This window comes from Pleurodeles waltl, chromosome 6 (genome assembly GCF_031143425.1).
Source record: "Pleurodeles waltl isolate 20211129_DDA chromosome 6, aPleWal1.hap1.20221129, whole genome shotgun sequence".
NCBI lineage: Eukaryota > Metazoa > Chordata > Amphibia > Caudata > Salamandridae > Pleurodeles > Pleurodeles waltl.
The window spans coordinates 1513066218-1513083891 of record NC_090445.1 but is presented as its reverse complement, the minus strand read 5'-3'; the positions used below and the strand labels follow the sequence as shown (position 1 = coordinate 1513083891).

The 17674-nt window shown below is 42.4% G+C and overlaps 1 protein-coding gene across 11 annotated transcripts in view; it reads right to left on the bottom strand.

The window, feature by feature from the left end:
- The window catches only part of LOC138301017 (cyclin-dependent kinase 11B-like), a 634168-nt gene that overhangs the window by 574026 nt on the left and 42468 nt on the right, over window positions 1-17674 (bottom strand). For 7 of the 11 annotated variants that reach the window (XM_069241025.1, XM_069241026.1, XM_069241031.1 and 4 more), the window contains exons 2-3: window positions 6961-7086; window positions 4774-4889 (exon numbers count right to left, since the gene is read on the bottom strand). In XM_069241025.1, the coding sequence (XP_069097126.1) occupies window positions 4774-4889; window positions 6961-7071 (227 nt within the window). In that variant the 5' untranslated portion in view covers window positions 7072-7086. Of the gene's footprint in view, window positions 1-4773; window positions 4890-5790; window positions 5967-6960; window positions 7087-17674 lie in introns of those variants that run through there. The other 4 variants (XM_069241036.1, XM_069241029.1, XM_069241033.1 and 1 more) reach the window with 1 other exon arrangement.

Here is a 17674-nt window from a genome sequence, read left to right as displayed (position 1 = left end):
ATAAATATATGGAGATCAGAGCTAACAAATACCCTCAGAATTTAACTCATGGTATGAGGACATAATTAAGGAAGTAGTAGAATGTTTAAAGGTTGAGCTGAAGGCATTTACTAAGACATCAGGCATAAATATGTTTGAGAAACAAACAAGGAACATCTGGTTTGATGGTGAATGTAGATATTTAAAAAGGTGGATAAGGAAATTAGAAAGATATACAAGGTGCTAATGAATAACCATCCAAGAGTTCTAAGAAAAGATTTCAAAAGATTGATAGGAATCAAGAAATAGGCCCACTATGAAAAAAAACTGGAAGATCATGCTAGAAACCACATAAACAAATAACATTAAAAAAAAAAAAACAACAACTCTGGGACAGGTAAAATATGGCCTAGGGAAGAATGAGTGGAAATTAAAATGCTTGGTAGGAACGAAGGCATGGGTCTAATAACTAGAAGAAATGTATATTAAAGACCCAGCAACCGGCTAACTTTCATATAAATATGGTAATAAAGTGGCAGTTTTCCCTAGGAATAATCAAGAAGACAATTGAGGTATTTAAGCTCACAAGAACAGCCACACAGACAACCTTCTGATAATAATAATAAAAACAAATACAGATTAGTGGTCCAGCTTTTTTCATCCTCTATACCAAAACATGTTATCAGCGGGAAGCTTTCCAGATAGTTGAAAGGGAGCAGTGATTAAATCCAAATACAAAAAAAAGTGATACTGCCTCTCCTGGTAGCTACAGGCAAATACACTTGTTGGATGTCAGCGGGCAAGTGTTCTCCAAACCTCTCTTGAGGAAATTGAAAGAATGGACAGAAACACGTGATGATCCCTATAAAGCACAGTAGTTTTAGGGGCACTCAACAGAAGATCACTGCTTTAGTCCATGAACCAGAGCTATTAAAATCCATAAATAAAAAGCAATGCAGAGGGTTATATTCCTGCTTTTTTGATTTCCGCTCCACATTTGATTCTGTTGATCGGACGTTGTTAAAGGAAGCCTAAAACAACTGATATCCTACACAGCCTGCTCTTAATCATACAAGTTTTGCACAGAGATAAATGGGCCCACGTGAAATTAGATATTACTGGTCTCTTGTAAAGAAATGGCTTCCTGTTGCAGTTACCCCCCACTTTTTGTTTGATACTGATGCTGACTTGGCTGAGAAGTGTGCTGGGACCCTGCTAACCAGGCCCCAGCACCAGTGTTTTTTCACCTAAAATGTACCATTGTCTCCACAATTGGCACAACCCTGGCACCCAGGTAAGCCCCTTGTAACTGGTACCCCTGGTACCAAGGGCCCTGATGCCAGGGAAGGTCTCTAAGGGCTGCAGCATGTCTTATGCCACCCTAGGGAACCCTCACTCAGCACAGACACACTGCTTGCCAGCTTGTGTGTGCTGGTGGGGAGAAAATTACTAAGTCGACATGGCACTCCCCTCAGGGTGCCATGCCAACCTCACACTGCCTATGGAATAGGTAAGTCACCCCTCTAACAGGCCTTACAGCCCTAAGGCAGGGTGCACTATACCACAGGTGAGGGCATAGGTGCATGAGCACTATGCCCCTACAGTGTCTAAGCAAAACCTTAGACACTGTAAGTGCAGGGTAGCCATAAGAGTACATGGTCTGGGAGTCTGTCAAAAACAAACTCCACAGCTCCATAACGGCTACACTGAATACTGGGAAGTTTAGTATCAAACTTCTCAGAATAATAAACCCACACTGATGCCAGTGTTGGATTTATTAAACAATGCACACAGAGGGCATCTTATAGATACCCCCTGTATTTTACCCAATTGTTCAGTGCAGGACTGACTGGTCTGTGCCAGCCTGCTGCTGAGAGACTAGTTTCTGACCCCATGCGGTGAGAGCCTTTGTGCTCTCTGAGGACAGAAACAAAGCCTGCTCTGGGTGGAGGTGCTTCACACCTCCCCCCTGCAGGAACTGTAACACCTAGCAGTGAGCTTCAAAGGCTCAAGCTTCCTGTTACAATGCCCCATGGCACTCCAGCTAGTGGAGATGCCCCGCCCCCTGGACACAGCCCCCACTTTTGGCGGCACGTCCAGGAGACATAATGAGAAAAACAAGGAGGAGTCACTGGCCAGTCAGGACAGCCCCTAAGGTGTCCTGAGCTGAGGTGACTCTGACTTTTAGAAATCCTCCATCTTGTAGAAGGAGGATTCCCCCAATAGGATTAGGGATGTGCCCCCCTCCCCTCAGGGAGGAGGCACAAAGAGGGTGTACCCACCCTCAGGGCTAGTAGCCATTGGCTACTAACCCCCCAGACCTAAACATGCCCTTAAATTTAGTATTTAAGGGCTCCCCTGAACCTAAGAATTTAGATTCCTGCAACTTACAAGAAGAGGACTGCTGAGCTGAAAACCCCTGCAGAAGAAGAAAGAAGACACCAACTGCTTTGGCCCCAGTCCTACCGGCCTGTCTCCTGCCTTCTAAAGAAACCTGCTCCAGCGACGCTTTTCCCAGGACCAGCGACCTCTGAATCCTCAGAGGACTGCCCTGCTTCAAGAAAGACTAGAAACTCCCGAGGACAGCGGCCCTGTTCCAAAAAGACTGCAACTTTGTTTCAGAGGAGCAGATTTAAAGACCCCTGCAACTCCCCGCAAGAAGCGTGAGACTTGCAACACTGCACCCGGCGACCCCGACTCGACTGGTGGAGAACCAACACCTCAGGGAGGACCCTCCGGCAACTCCAAGACCGTGAGTAACCTAAGTTGTCCCCCCTGACCCCCCACAGCGACGCCTGCAGAGGGAATCCCAAGGCTCCCCCTGACCGCGACTGCCTGACTCTAAAATCCCGACGGCTGGAAAAGACCCTGCACCCGCAGCCCCCAGCACCTGAAGGAACGGAACTCCAGTGCAGGAGTGACCCCCCAGGAGGCCCTCTCCCTTGCCCAGGTGGTGGCTACCCCGAGGAGCCCCCCCCTTGCCTGCCTGCACCGCTGAAGAGACCCCTTGGTCTCCCATTGGAAACCCGCCGCGTGTTTGCACACTGCCCCCGACCGCCCCCGTGCTGCTGAGGGTGTACTTTCTGTATTGACTTGTGTGTCCCCCGGTGCCCTACAAAACCCCCCTGGTCTGCCCTCCGAAGACGCGGGTACTTACCTGCTGGCAGACCGGAACCGGGGCACCCCCTTCTCTCCATTGAAGCCTATGCGTTTTGGGCACCACTTTGAACTCTGCACCTGACCGGCCCGGAGCTGCTGGTGTGGTGACTTTGGGGTTGCTCTGAACCCCCAACGTTGGGCTACCTTGGACCCCAATCTTAACCCCGTAGGTGGTTTACTTACCTGCAAAACCCAACAATACTTTACCTCCCCCAGGAACTGTGAAAGTTGCACTAAGTGTCCACTTTTAAAACAGCAATTTGTGTTTTATGTGAAAAGTATATATGCTACTGTAATTATTCAAAGTTCCTAAAGTACTTACCTGCAATACCTTTCAAATGAGATATTACATGTAGAATTTGAACCTGTGGTTCTTAAAATAAACTAAGAAAATATATTTTTCTATAACAAAAACCTACTGGCCTGGAATTGTTTGAGTGTGTGTTCCTCATTTATTGCCTGTGTGTATGTACAACAAATGCTTAACACTACTCCTTTGATAAGCCTACTGCTCGACCACACTACCACAAAATAGAGCATTGGTATTATCTCTTTTTGCCACTATCTTACCTCTAAGGGGAACCCTTGGACTCTGTGCATACTATTCCTTACTTTGAAATAGTGCATACAGAGCCAACTTCCTACATCTCTCACAAGGAGAAAAGACATTAATAATGGCCTTAGACGAGGATGTGTATTTGCACCCATTTCCTTTTCTGGTTCTTTAGTTGATCTGCCAAAACGTTTAGGCCTATTTACCAGCCTTAGCCCTAAAATGATTTTACAATGTCTGTAAGATGAGGTGGACACCAAAGCTTGAATTCTTTTTGAATATTAATACAGCTCAAGAGTGCTGAAGTCAGGAGCTAGGTGGACATATTCAGAAAAATATGCTGAAACTTTGTTAGTCATTCGGACTAAGCATGTCTTTAGCATCTGCAGAGGAAACCAAAGTGTAAAACTGTGTCTAGGGAATAAACTGTCTGTGTACGATGAACAAGCGGAGCACAGCTGAGGGCTTCTAATGGGGGGTGGAAAGGTTTGCACAGCAAGGTTAGGCAACTCCAGAGCCTGACAAGCCAAGATCAGATTGTAGTAAACTACAACACATTAGACCAGCCCCTCAAGACACTTCACTTGGTATAAGCAATGGAACCTACACAAATAAATACATTGTGCTACAAACATGTATGATGTAAGATTTTAACCAAGAAAACGAAATACAAAGACAAGTCCCGATAGGATAACAAAGAGCCAAGTAAAAATACAGGTACATGGATCAAATCTTCAGGACAGCCTCAAAAGTAGGGTGAACACCGACAGCATGCGTAACTTTTAGGAAAGTCACAACTGTGATGACTTTGTAAATAACTAAACAACTCCTAATGTTTGAGAAAACATTGACAACATCTGAAACTATCTACAGATATGTGACCACACAAAGGACAATTTCTTCTCACCTTTAAAATCTTCTGTTCCCTCTTTATTGCGCCAGATATTCTATGCAGATATTCTTTGATGTAACATGACATTAACACTTAGGAAAGGGTAGAATACGTAACCACCATAATGCAACCTAATACGTCCCATAAAAGGAAAGAAAATGTCCTTGTAGAATTTTCTTCCATGTCCTACCTGTCTTCTAGGGAATCTTCTCTTCTATATGGTGAATTCCGGATTGTGATTTCCATTTTGTGATCTCTCAGCTCACCCTCTTCCAGAGAATCTCTTTTTGAATCCCGATCATCAGACTGAAATGCATAAGTCAGCAAGCCAAATCACATTATGTTCCTGTTGCATAATAATTTTGGCAGCAATAATCATTCATATGGATTGTTTTTTAAATATGTCAACACACGTAATCGTCTCTGCCATTCAAAATAATTTAAGGTCAGGGATGGAGATGGTGCCACCACTGTGAGAGGAACAGTACACGGGGAGAAACCTATAGAAGGGCTTGACACTCCTACCCACAGTGAAAGCACATAAGGCACCTGAAGCTGCCTAATATAACTGTCCTGGGGAGGGACTGAAATGTGTGATGATTTCCTAAGTGTTGAGGCAACACACACAAGCTCGAACCCCTAGGACTATGGATTTCCACTTCACTTGGTGCTCACGTCTGATATCGGCTCTTCACCGAGTCACAGTGTGAAGAGCTAACATTGCATGACAGATGAGTTGGGAAGTCTGTAGTTAGTCAAAGACCACTGAAACTAAGTCAGTACACGAATCGTTATGAAATAAATTTTCTACCGGGTAGAACTGCTTGACCATGGAGCAAAACACTTCCATTATGTCCTGAAAAAGATGTTAGCGAGATACACAGATGAAAGCATTTTTACCAAGAAGTTTGATAAACAACATTGCTGTAGTGAACATTCAGTTATCATCAAGACAGTACTAGGAACGGTCAAACATTTTTTCCATAATGAACCATACTCTGTTCACACAGCAATCTTCTCTTGACCAAATCTAGTACACTAAACCAATAAATGAGTTGCAACTAAACTAAATGTGGAACTTCAAGGCCTAATAAAATAGAAAACACAGAAACCCAGCACACACCCAAAGATGGCAGCCAAAACCTTATTCACAGTATTCCATATTAGTTATTTTATTGTTTACAAAATTACTTTAGTCCAAACCTACTTTTTCAGAGGGAAGGTAAACTTTCTTCAGGGTTTGATTTTCGTTATCGTCTTTAGTGGGGATGGGAGTAAGCATCATCTGACTGCCTGTTCCCCGTACCGGTTCCCTTCCCCTCCTTAGAGGAGAGTCCAGTCCTCCAGAAACAGAGGACAGTGTCTGTGTAGTGCCCAGAGGCCCTGTAAAAAAGGGCATGAAGTGCTTTAAAAATAAAATAATACATTAAGCACAGGCTAATAAAAAAAGTTCAGCTATGTAAGGGATTGAATGGTACAGAGGTAAGATCTAGAAAATAGAATTTAAGGGCACCTATGCACTCCACAGAGACCTATGCGAACACCTTAACAGGAAAGGTGACATAAACAAGCACAAATGGTCATAGTTGCTATTTATTTGGTTTACCCAACACAGACGGTTCAGCAGAACAAAGATTCTGAACCATAAGACATTCAGAGAAAATAAAACATTCTATTTTGGAGTGTCAGAAAAACCACCACATATTCAAATGAAACAAGAAAATTCCTAGTCAACTTTATTTTCTTTTGTACCAGAGTCAGGAATGATGACCAAAGAAATAATGTTGTACGTGGCACAAGTGAACACACCTGTGATGTTTTAAAGGTACTCGGTTATTCAGCCATCAGGTTTTGGCTTGCAAGACAATTGTCAGAATCATTTACTGTGGCAGATCAGAGAGAACTCCCAGTCTACTAGCTCTGTCAAGTGTGACCAATTATATTGTGGGTACAAGTTCTACTTGGGTGCATCCTTAAACTACTCTGAAAATGTAGGTTTTTTCAGCAAAACAGCAGTCTCTGGAATAAGAATGTTTACAGTGCTTCCTTACTTCTGACAATCCTACATGTTACACCTTTTGTATTTCCTGGCTAGAAACTCAATGTCTTCATGAGGTCACTTTTACATGTTAAAATAACATATTATTTGTATGACCACATGCTTTGAAATGTGCCAGGCTTATATTGCGTACACATAGGACAGCTGTGTTAAGGGCGCTGCTTATTTTCTGCGAGATCCTTGTGGCTCTAAATCTTAGACATTGGAAGCAAGTCTGCTATCGTCAATTGATCAAATAATGAAATGAGACATTTGGAAGCCTGAAAAAGTTGCAGTACAATATAGACCAAGGAATTTATTTCTGAGCGTAGTACTTACGTTTTTCGTGTGCTTCACCTCTCCCTTTTCTTCCTGTTCCCTTCTTCTTTTCTTTTCTTGAAGAATCTCATCTAACGTTTTCACTTTCCAGTTATCTTTTTCATCCCCCATTTGAAGGTGAACAGACTGAGGAAAAAAAGCAGTTTGATAATTAAACGATGTTTAAAAAAATAAAATAAAATAAAAACATCTGAACTTCATGGCAATGAACCATACACTGTGGCCATCAAAACTATCAGTAACTCCGATTTACAGACAAGCCACAAAATTTGAGGTTTCAAAGCACCAAACATGGGAATGAGAATTTGGTAGTCCATCTAGAGATGTGAAATCGAGCAGCATTCAAAGGGATGGTGCAGGTAATGAGGATGCCGAGTTACTCTTGCACTCACTCTTATTTAGAGAAATAATTCTATCATTGTCTAAAAGTCAGTGCTACTTTGTGAAACTACTTAACACGAGTGGATCAGTACCTGTCAACTGATTGAAACATGCAGCTTAAATCAAAAAGGTAATTGGGAAAATTTCCATCACCTGGGCTACCAAAAACTTAGGCCTAAAAAAAAAAAAAAAAAAAAATTCATAAAAATAGTACTAGACAAGCAGGTCGAGTAACTTGAATAATCTACTCACCTGATATGTACTTGGCTCGTAAACTAGTCTCAAATTGGTAATCCTAGGCAAATATTTTATTTTACAGAGCCACCTTGTTCTTCATTCTCACCTTTAAATATGAGTTCAGCATCTCTGCTGTACAAAAAAAACTCATTTGATTAAATAGTCTAAACATATGCTCCATGTATAATACGAATCTAGCCTACATATAGGGTACACACGATCCCTGACTTGTCTCTTGTTTTTCTTATAGCACTGCCATCAGGGCAGGAGTGTTTCTTGGTTCAAGTTTAAACACTCACTTTTAATAAATACAAAACTAAAGCATGATGCGGTACTACACTGTCATTTGCAGGCAGTACATTTCCCATTGAACTGGCCAATAACTTTCCCACAAACTAAAAGCTCTACTGACAAAATTATATTGTGTGTTGAAAATAATCTGTGAAAACTGTGTTTTATAAAACATTTATCATTTGCACATCACCAAGTAAAGTGTTCTGATTTATTTTCATCCTATTAAAATTGTTTTAATCCCACAGAAGTACAGAAAAGTTGACTTATTAGCTATTTAAATGTTGTGTGAGGAAAGTCAGACACCCTTTCATTTCACATTTTGTGTGCAGCAGGTCAGACTGTTCACTTTACAACATCCTGGAACTCTGCAGTCAGAAGTAAACTGACTTCGGACCCCTTTCTCTGAACACAGAGCAAATGTGACAAGATAAAGAAGATTTAAACAAATGGTATTGCTCCTTCACTTTCTGAGTGAGCAGAACACCTGTTCTTGGTCAACTGCTGGAACAAGCCAGTAGATTCTAAATTTAGCTCGACCTGCTAAAATCTGACTGGTCATTGCGAGTGGGCAGTAGATTTCTCTAGGCCAGAGTCTGAAAATGTCACAAGAAAATATTACTGAAAAGGAAAATCTATTAGTCGTTGATGCTGTACTAAAAAAAAAAAGGGCATGCTGGAAGACTGATAAGATCACTTACAATAAACGTTTTTCAAGCAAAATGGAATGACGTAAGGATCCTCAGGCAAATATTCAATGGGCATTAGCTGGGAATGGGTAATAAAATTTGGAGCTCCTCCAAACATGGGCCCCTAACATATCACGCCCAGGGCCTACAAAATCCTTAAGACACTGGTATTGCCATTCTCTGTTTAGGTGGTGTAGGACAGTCTTTTGGTGGTTGGAGCCGAGACCCGACTGGATTCTTAGAAGAAAGAAATCTGCATGATGAGTACCTAAAGATGATGCAGCAGCAGATGATTTTAGAGATTAGAGATTATGAAAAATTAGCAATAGGTGGGAATTAGGAACTGGCCTCTCCCTGAAGGCACAACCTTACAAAGGGGCTACAGATTACAAACTATGCACAGACATTATTATTATATGGCCTTAATTACAATTATACTTGTAAGATAATGTGTGCTAATTTCTCCAGTATAATCACTTTGCTACATTTTGTTTATGTGAACTGGGGAAGAGTTACTGCTAGTGACTAAGCTGAAGATGCTAGTGCCTTAGTATAGTTTCAGCATCATCTCGTCATAATATAAGAATATAATGGGGCATGGTATCAAAGACAGTGAAACTATCTCAGAGGATTATGGCGGCAGTCCTGCCCTGGTCCATAACAAGTCCCTTGATCCGCTAAGAGTTCCACTGATTGATGACAGAGGGACAGACATTTGGCACTAGACAGGTGGCAAGGTCAGCCAGACTCAGACAGCCTCGATGAGGAACAAGAAAGAGGAAGGTGCATGAGCAACACCTAGTGGACTCCTTCTGAAGTGATGAAGGAGCAGACAGACTCCGGTGTTTCAAGTGACACCTACTGGCAGTCTTAGAGGTACTTGAAGTGGGAGAACACGAAACCGGTTGCTGTAGAGCCATCTGCTGAGTAAAGTTTTGCAGCGAGGAGAAGCAGCCAGTCACAAGTGCTGGGTGACAGCTAGCGAGAAGGCAGTTGGCATTATCGGAGGTTTAACAGTCTGGAGTTGACATATGTGCTGCAGCAACACTGAGCGAGAAATGTATAGTTTTGTCTGCAGACCTCTAGGACAGAGCACATACACCGGTAGGAGCAGTGGCACCTAATGAAAGGACGGTGAGCACTACTATGTTAGGTTGTGAATTAGGGTGCAGATAGACACAGACAATGCTCTGATATCTAATAGAACGGTAATGGTGTTGTCTGAGGTCTATACAGACAGGGCAGTTACACATGCGTGTCACACAGACATTTAGTGGGAACAATAACATTGTGTGAGGTTCTGAAGGGCAGAGCCACCTAGTGGGAAGTGTATGGAATAGTCTGAGGTTCTAAAGGACAGCAGAAAGATGCAGGTGATGTAATGGCACCTAGTGGGAAGAGCACGGCACTGTTTCAAGTTCTGAAGGACAGAGCAGACAGATGCTAGTGATACACTGAGGCCTAACGGAAAGAATATGGAATAGTCTGAGGTTCTGAAGGGCAGAGCAGAAAGACATGCTGCAAAAAAGCAGTGGTTTCAAAACCCATACTTCACAGGAATAAGGTCCCTCAAGGTTCAAACATCTCACCCATGCTTTCCAACATCTACACAAAATCTTTACCAGATCTGATCAATGGGTTTGATTTCTTCTGCTATAAGTATACAGATGGCACACAGATACTCCTGAAACATGAAAACCCAAAGACATTGGAACATCACAAATCTTGAACTGTCTCCACACGTTGACAAATGGATAACGTGGAGAGACTTCAAATTTAATGCCCCTAGAACAGAAACTCACATGGGGCGCCTGGAAACATATGACTCTCTCTGCTCCTGGCCTCATGATCTAGGACCACCCCCCAAAAATGTCTAAGGAGATAAAATCTCTGAACTACCATGGCAGCCAAACTGTCAACTAATCCACAAGTGGATAGCTTTGCTCACAATAAGAACACTTCAACTCATCTTACTGCACCTAGGTTTCCCTCTCAAGGTGCAAGCTACCATCTTGCTAATCGGATCTAAACTGGATTACACAAATGGTCTGTATTGCAGCTCATCTCTGTCAACTAAGACTACAGAATGCTGCCACTAGACTCCTCCTACATGTAAAGTCATAAGCACAAATCTACACTGCCTTGAGGGCCCTACAGTGGCTACCGGTTGCCAGAATATCCACCTTCAAATTGCTCTGTATCACACACAAAGCAATACACGGCAAAGGACCGCTCTTTATCAAGAAGAAAAGCACCAAATACATAGAATAAAAGAACATATGCTCGAGAATGGCTCCAAGCCTCAGCATTCCTACATACACGGAAAAAAACATGGGTGGAATAACTTTCTCTGTTCAAGCAGGCAAACTATGGAATTTGCAACCAGCTACAGTAAGATCCAAACAACCATCTCCACTTCAGAAGATTAGTCAAAATCTGACTCTTCCCTACATTGACTATACTCACACAACAGTGTACTACTAAAGTATATCCGGACATGACCAACTATGCTTCTCACTGTATGTAAATGAAGTTATTATACATATGTCATTGAATTTTTAATTATGCTTCCAATTACAAGAAGATACAGTCACAGGAGTAGAAAAATGTATATTGTACATGCATACTACACCACATGAGAAGCGTATACCAGACAATGTCATGATGGCCCCGGCTATCTACATATAGGTGCATATATAAACGTTTATGCCTGCTACAAAAAATCTAGGAAATGGGATGACAAAAAATGCAGACTTCACCACAAGATAATGGTGCACATCAGACCATATTAAATTTTACTGCTTCTGTGTACAGTACTTATATGGAGGGGTTACATCCAGCCACTACAACCGTACCAAGTGTCCTGCGCATGTGTGTATGTATACGTTAATTCCAGTTTGTTATTAAAAAAAAAATCTTTTTAACCTTTGTCCAATACCGCCTCTCTCTGATCTATCCCAAACCTTTCTATGAACCCCCCCAAACTTCCATCTCAAAGTTCCTCCCGCTTTTCGGTATCAGTGACATCCAACTAACAGACAGCCCCCTCCTTACAAAAAATAATAATAATAATAATAATATACTACTTCTGTTTCAAATTCATCCCCTTCATTCTCTCCATACTCACAATTCTACTAAACACACAATAAATCAAGAGCACACACCTAACACAACTAATGCACAAAAGAATGAAAAAATGACTAATCGTCTAACTACTAAGGTCTAATTTTGTGCTCTGGAGTAGCATGCTACTCGCCGCAAAGCACTGCAACGCCTTGTCAGTGGTAGTAAGCTCTATATACATACAATATACAAGTACAATCGTTTATGTTACAAGAAACGTGGCTGGCTGCCTCCCTAAATCTTCCTTTAATGAGGTGTCTGTCCACACTCAAAGGAAAATCAACTGGTAGTCTACAAATATAGAGGGACAACACATTACAATTCTGGTGCAGTTCGGCTGAATTACCTTCTGATAATGCCCAGGCGGCTTAATTAGTTTTGATGATAAAAACAGTAATTACAACAATTGTCCTACTCAATGTGTGCATTTGTTGCTATAACTCCTGATCAGAAAATCTTATACTATGGCACTAAACGAAATAAGTGAAAGTGTAAATGACTTGTTATATTATTTGCGGTGTCTAATGGCAGGACATGTCAAGCTGTATATGTGGTAAAGTACTATAAGCAAACTCAGCTTTGACACATGGGATTTAATTTTAATGGAAACTTTATATGATCAGCCAGCCACTCAGACACACTTCTATTAGGGTAAAACAAAATTGCACAACAGATCACCTAACTTAAGGATAAGGAAATACATTTTGAGATCAGCAACTCAATAGGAAGTAACCATCTGTCAATTAGGGTACTTTGCACCTGAATGGCTGAAAGGAAATATTAAGAACAAAACTATTATTAGTATTTATGTATATGCATATAAACACACACACACACATATATATATATATATATATATATACACATACATACATATATACATATACATACATGGAAAATGACACTTACCCAGTGTACATCTGTTCGTGGCATGAGACGCTGCAGATTCACATGCTGTGCACATCCCGCCATCTAGTGTTGGGCTCGGAGTGTTACAAGTCTTTTCGAGTCATGAGATCGAGGGACTCCTCCCCTTTCGGCTCCATTGCGCATGGGTGTCGACTCCATCTTAGATTGTTTTCCCCCCCAGAGAGTGAGGTAGGAGTTGTGTAAATAGTAATAGTGCCCATGCAATGGAGTAAAAATGTATGTACATAATATGGTTAAAAGTGATATATTTACAAATTTACAAATGTTCAAGACCTTTTCTCAACTTAAAACGGCTACAGGCTCCCGGGGAGGTGGGAGGGCGCATGTGAATCTGCAGTGTCTCATGCCACGAACAGATGTACACTGGGTAAGTGACATTTTCCGTTCGATGGCATGTGTAGCTGCAGATACACATGCTGTGCATAGACTAGTAAGCAGTTATCTCCCCAAAAGCGGTGGTTCAGCCTGTAGGAGTTGAAGTTGTTTGAAATAAAGTCCGTAATACTGCTTGTCCTACTGTGGCTTGCTGTGTTGTTAACACATCCACGAAGTAATGCTTGGTAAATGTATGAGGCGTAGACCATGTGGCTGCCTAACAAATTTCCGTCATTGGTATGTTTCCTAGAAAGGCCATGGTAGCACCTTTCTTTCTAGTCAAGTGTGCCTTTGGTGTAATAGGCAGTTCTCTTTTTGCTTTTATATAACAGGTTTGAATACATTTAACTATCCGTCTGGCAATGCCTTGTTTGGATATTGGATTCCCTGTATGAGGTTTTTGGAAAGCAACAAACAATTGTTTTGTTTTGCCGATTTGTTTTTTTCTATCAATGTTGTACATTAGTGCCCTTTTGATGTCTAATGTATGTAATGCTCTCTCAGCTACAGAATCTGGTTCTGGAAAGAACACTGGGAGTTCCACTGTTTGATTTAAGTGGAACGGTGATATGACCTTAGGTAAGAATTTTGGATTTGTTCGTAGAACTAATTTATGCTTGTGTATTTGAATAAAGGGTTCTTGTATGGTAAAGGCTTGTATTTCACTTACTCTTCTGAGAGATGTGATAGCTATTAGAAATGCTACTTTCCATGTTAAGTATTGTATCTCACATGAGTGCATGAGTTCAAAAGGTGGACCCATGAGTCGTGTTAATACAATGTTGAGGTGGTGGTGGTGGGTTCTTTCAGACCCTCCATAAATGCTTTTATGACTGGGATTCTGAATAATAAAGTTGAGTGCGTAATTTGCAGATATGCTAAAATTGCAGTGAGATGTATTTTTATGGAAGAAAAAGCTAACTTGGATTTTTGTAAGTGAAGTAGGTAGCTTAAGATATTTTTAGCAGATGCGTGTAATGGTTGAATTTGATTATTATGGCAGTAATAAACAAATCTTTTCCACTTATTTGCGTAGCAATGTCTTGTGGTTGGTGTTCTAGCTTGTTTTATGACCTCCATACATTCTTGTCTAAGGTCTAGGTGTCCGAATTCTAAGATTTCAGGAGCCAAATTGCTAGATTCAGCGATGCTGGATTTGGGTGTCTGATCTGTTGTTTGTGTTGAGTTAACAGATCTGGTCTGTTTGGCAGTTTGATATGAGGCACTACTGAGAGGTCTAGTAGTGTTGTGTACCAAGGTTGTCGTGCCCAAGTTGGTGCTATTAGTATGAGTTTGTTTTGACTCAGTTTGTTTACTAGATATGGAAGGAGTGGGAGAGGGGGAAAAGCGTATGCAAATATCCCTGACCAACTCATCCATAACGCATTGCCTTGAGAGTGAGCCTGTGGGTACCTGGATGAGGAAGTTTTGGCATTTTGCGTTTTCTTTTGTTGCAAATAAGTCTATTTGCGGTGTTCCCCATCTTTGGAAGCAATTCTTTAATATTTGGGGATGAATTTCCCATTCGTGGATCTGTTGGTGATCCAGAGAGATATTGTCGGCTAACTGGTTTTGAATTCCTGGTAGGAACTGCGCTATTAGGCGAATGTGGTTGTGAATTGCCCAATGTCATATCTTTTGTGTTAAGAGACACAACTGTGTCGAGTGTGTCCCTTCCCTGTTTGTTCAGATAATACATTGTTGTCATGTTGTCTGTTTTGACAAGAATGTGTTTGTGGGTTATTATAGGTTGAAATGCTTTCAACGCTAGAAATATTGCTAGTAGTTCTAAGTGATTTATATGAAGCTGTCTCTGCTGAGTGTACCATTGTCCTTGGATGCTGTGTTGGTTGAGGTGTGCTCCCCACCCTATCATGGAGGCATCTGTTGTGATTACGTATTGAGGCACTGGGTCTTGAAAAGGCCGGCCTATGTTTAAGTTTATAGTGTTTCATCATTGAAGCGAGGTGTATGTTTGGCGGTCTATCAACACTAGATCTTGAAGTTGACCCTGTGCTTGTGACCATTGTGATGCTAGGCACTGCTGTAAGGGCCGCATGCGTAATCTTGCGCTTGGGACAATGGCTATGCATGAGGACATCATGCCTAGTAACTTCATTACTAATTTTACCTGGCACTTTTGTTTTGGGTGCATGGCTTGTATTAAGTTTTGGAATGCCTGTACCCTTTGTGGACTTGGAGTGGCAATCCCTTTTGTTGTGTTGATTGTTGCTCCTAAGTACTGTTGTATCGGACACGGCTGTAGGTGTGATTTGTTGTAGTGGAGTGAGAAACCTAGCTTGTGAAGGGTTTCTATGACATACTTTGTGTGTTGTGAACACCGTTCTTGTGCATTGGTTTTGATTAACCAATCGTCTAGGTACGGGAACACATGTATTTGCTGCCTTCTGATATGGGCTGCCACTACGGCCAGGCATTTTGTAAACACTCTTGGCGCTATTGTTATTCCGAATGGCAACACTTGAGGTCTAGTGTTGTCATGTAGTCTTGTTGTTTGAGCAATGGGATCACGTCTTGCAGTGTCACCATGTGAAAGTGATCTGATTTGATGTAGATGTTTAATGTTCTGAGATCTAAGATGGGCCTTAGAGTTTTGTCTTTTTTGTGTATGAGAAAGTACAGGGAGTCAACTCCTGTTCCTTTCTGATGAATTGGTACTAGCTCTATTGCATCTTTTTGCAACAACGCTTGGACCTCTAGTTGTAACAGATCCATGTGTTGTTTGGACATGGAGTGTGTTTTCGGTTGGACATTTGGAGGGAATTGTAGAAATTCTATGTAATAACCATGTTGGATAATGGCTAGGACCCATGTGTCTGTTGTTATTTCCTCCCAGTTTTTGTAAAAATTGGTTAGTCTCCCCCCCACTAGCGTTATGTGTTGGGGATTTGTGATGTTGAAGTCACTGTTCATTTTGTGGTGTTTTGGGACTCGGAACTTCCCCCTATTTTTTGGGAATTGTCCACCCTCTGTATTGCCCCCGAAAACTTCCCCTCTGATATTGACTCTGGTAAGTGGGTCTTGTTTGTGAGGTTGAGGGTTCTGTGCTCTGTCCCTGAAACCCCCCTCTAAACTGTGATTTACGAAATGTGCCTCTGCTCTGTGAGAAGTAGAGTGCGCCAATGGCTTTGGCCGTATCTGTGTCCCTTTTAAGTTTTTCGATAGCAGTGTCCACCTCCGGCCCAAACAACTGTTGTTCGTTAAAAGGCATATTCAGCACAGCTTGTTGAATTTCCGGCTTGAATCCTGAGATGCGTAGCCATGCGTGTCTCCGTATGGTGACTGCTGTATTTACAGTCCTAGCAGCTGTGTCTGCTGCATCCATTGCTGACCGTATCTGATTGTTAGAGATACTCTGGCCTTCTTCCACCACTTGTTGTGCTTTCTTTTGGAACTCTTTGGGTAGGTGTTCTATGAAATGTTGCATTTCGTCCCAATGAGCCCCATCATATCTAGCCAGCAAGGCATGTGAGTTGGCAATGCGCCATTGGTTGGCTGCCTGTGCCGCGACCCTTTTCCCCGCTGCGTCGAACTTGCGACTTTCCTTGTCTGGTGGTGGTGCATCTCCTGAGGTGTGTGAGTTCGCCCTTTTGCGAGCTGCCCCTACCACTACTGAGTCTGGTGTTAATTGCTGCGTGATATACACAGGGTCTGTTGGTGTCGGTTTGTACTTTTTCTCCACCCTTGGAGTAATGGCCCTGCCTTTCACAGGCTCCTGAAACACTTGTTTTGAGTGTTTCAGCATTCCCGGTAACATAGGGAGACTCTGGTACTGGCTATGTGTGCTCGAAAGTGTATTAAACAGAAAGTCATCCTCTATTGGTTCTGCGTGCAGGGTGACATTGTGAAACGCAGCTGCTCTTGACACCACCTGTGTGTAGGCAGTACTGTCCTCAGGTGGTGACTGTCTCGTTGGATAACAGTCGGGACTGTTATCGGATACAGGCGCATCATAAAGATCCCATGCGTCAGGATCATCCTGACTCATTCCTGTATGAGTTGGAGACTGCATCATTGGTGGAGTAGCTACCGGTGATGGTTGTGGTGATGGTGGCGGAGTTATTTGTTTTGCCACCTTTGCTTGTGGTTGCTTGTCTTTCTCTTGGAAGGCAAGTTATCTTTTAATTCGTATTGGAGGGAGAGCACTGATCTTTCCTGTGTCTTCTGAATGTGGAGCCTCCTTTGAGTGTACTCTGGCTCCCCTGCCTCTAGCTCCTGTCCGAATCTGTGTCCTTGCATCTGTGAGGACAGGCCCTGTTCCTCGGTGTAGGAACTTGGTTTCGGCTCCGAGGCCGGATGTTTTGCTATCGAAACCTTTTTGACTGTCTTTTTCGGCTCCGAAGACACTTTTTTGCCTTTCAGTGTTCCGATGTCTCGATGCCGACTCATTTCGGTGCTGCCCTCTGTGTCGAGATTGCTCTGACCCAGTGTCTCGAGGTAGAGTCTGTTCTGTGCCGGTATCTCGACCGGAGTCGGATGACTTCGACACATGCGTGCCCTTTTTCGGTGCCGATGGTCGGTCACCTAATTTTCGGGTTAAGCCATGGCCTGTTGGCGGTGGCGTCCCCTGGGCTTTAGTGAATTTTCCGTGAGTTTTGTGCAGTGACGTCTTACTCACGGTTCTCGGCGTCTGTTCGGGATCGACCTTGTCCGAGTCCGAATCCGTG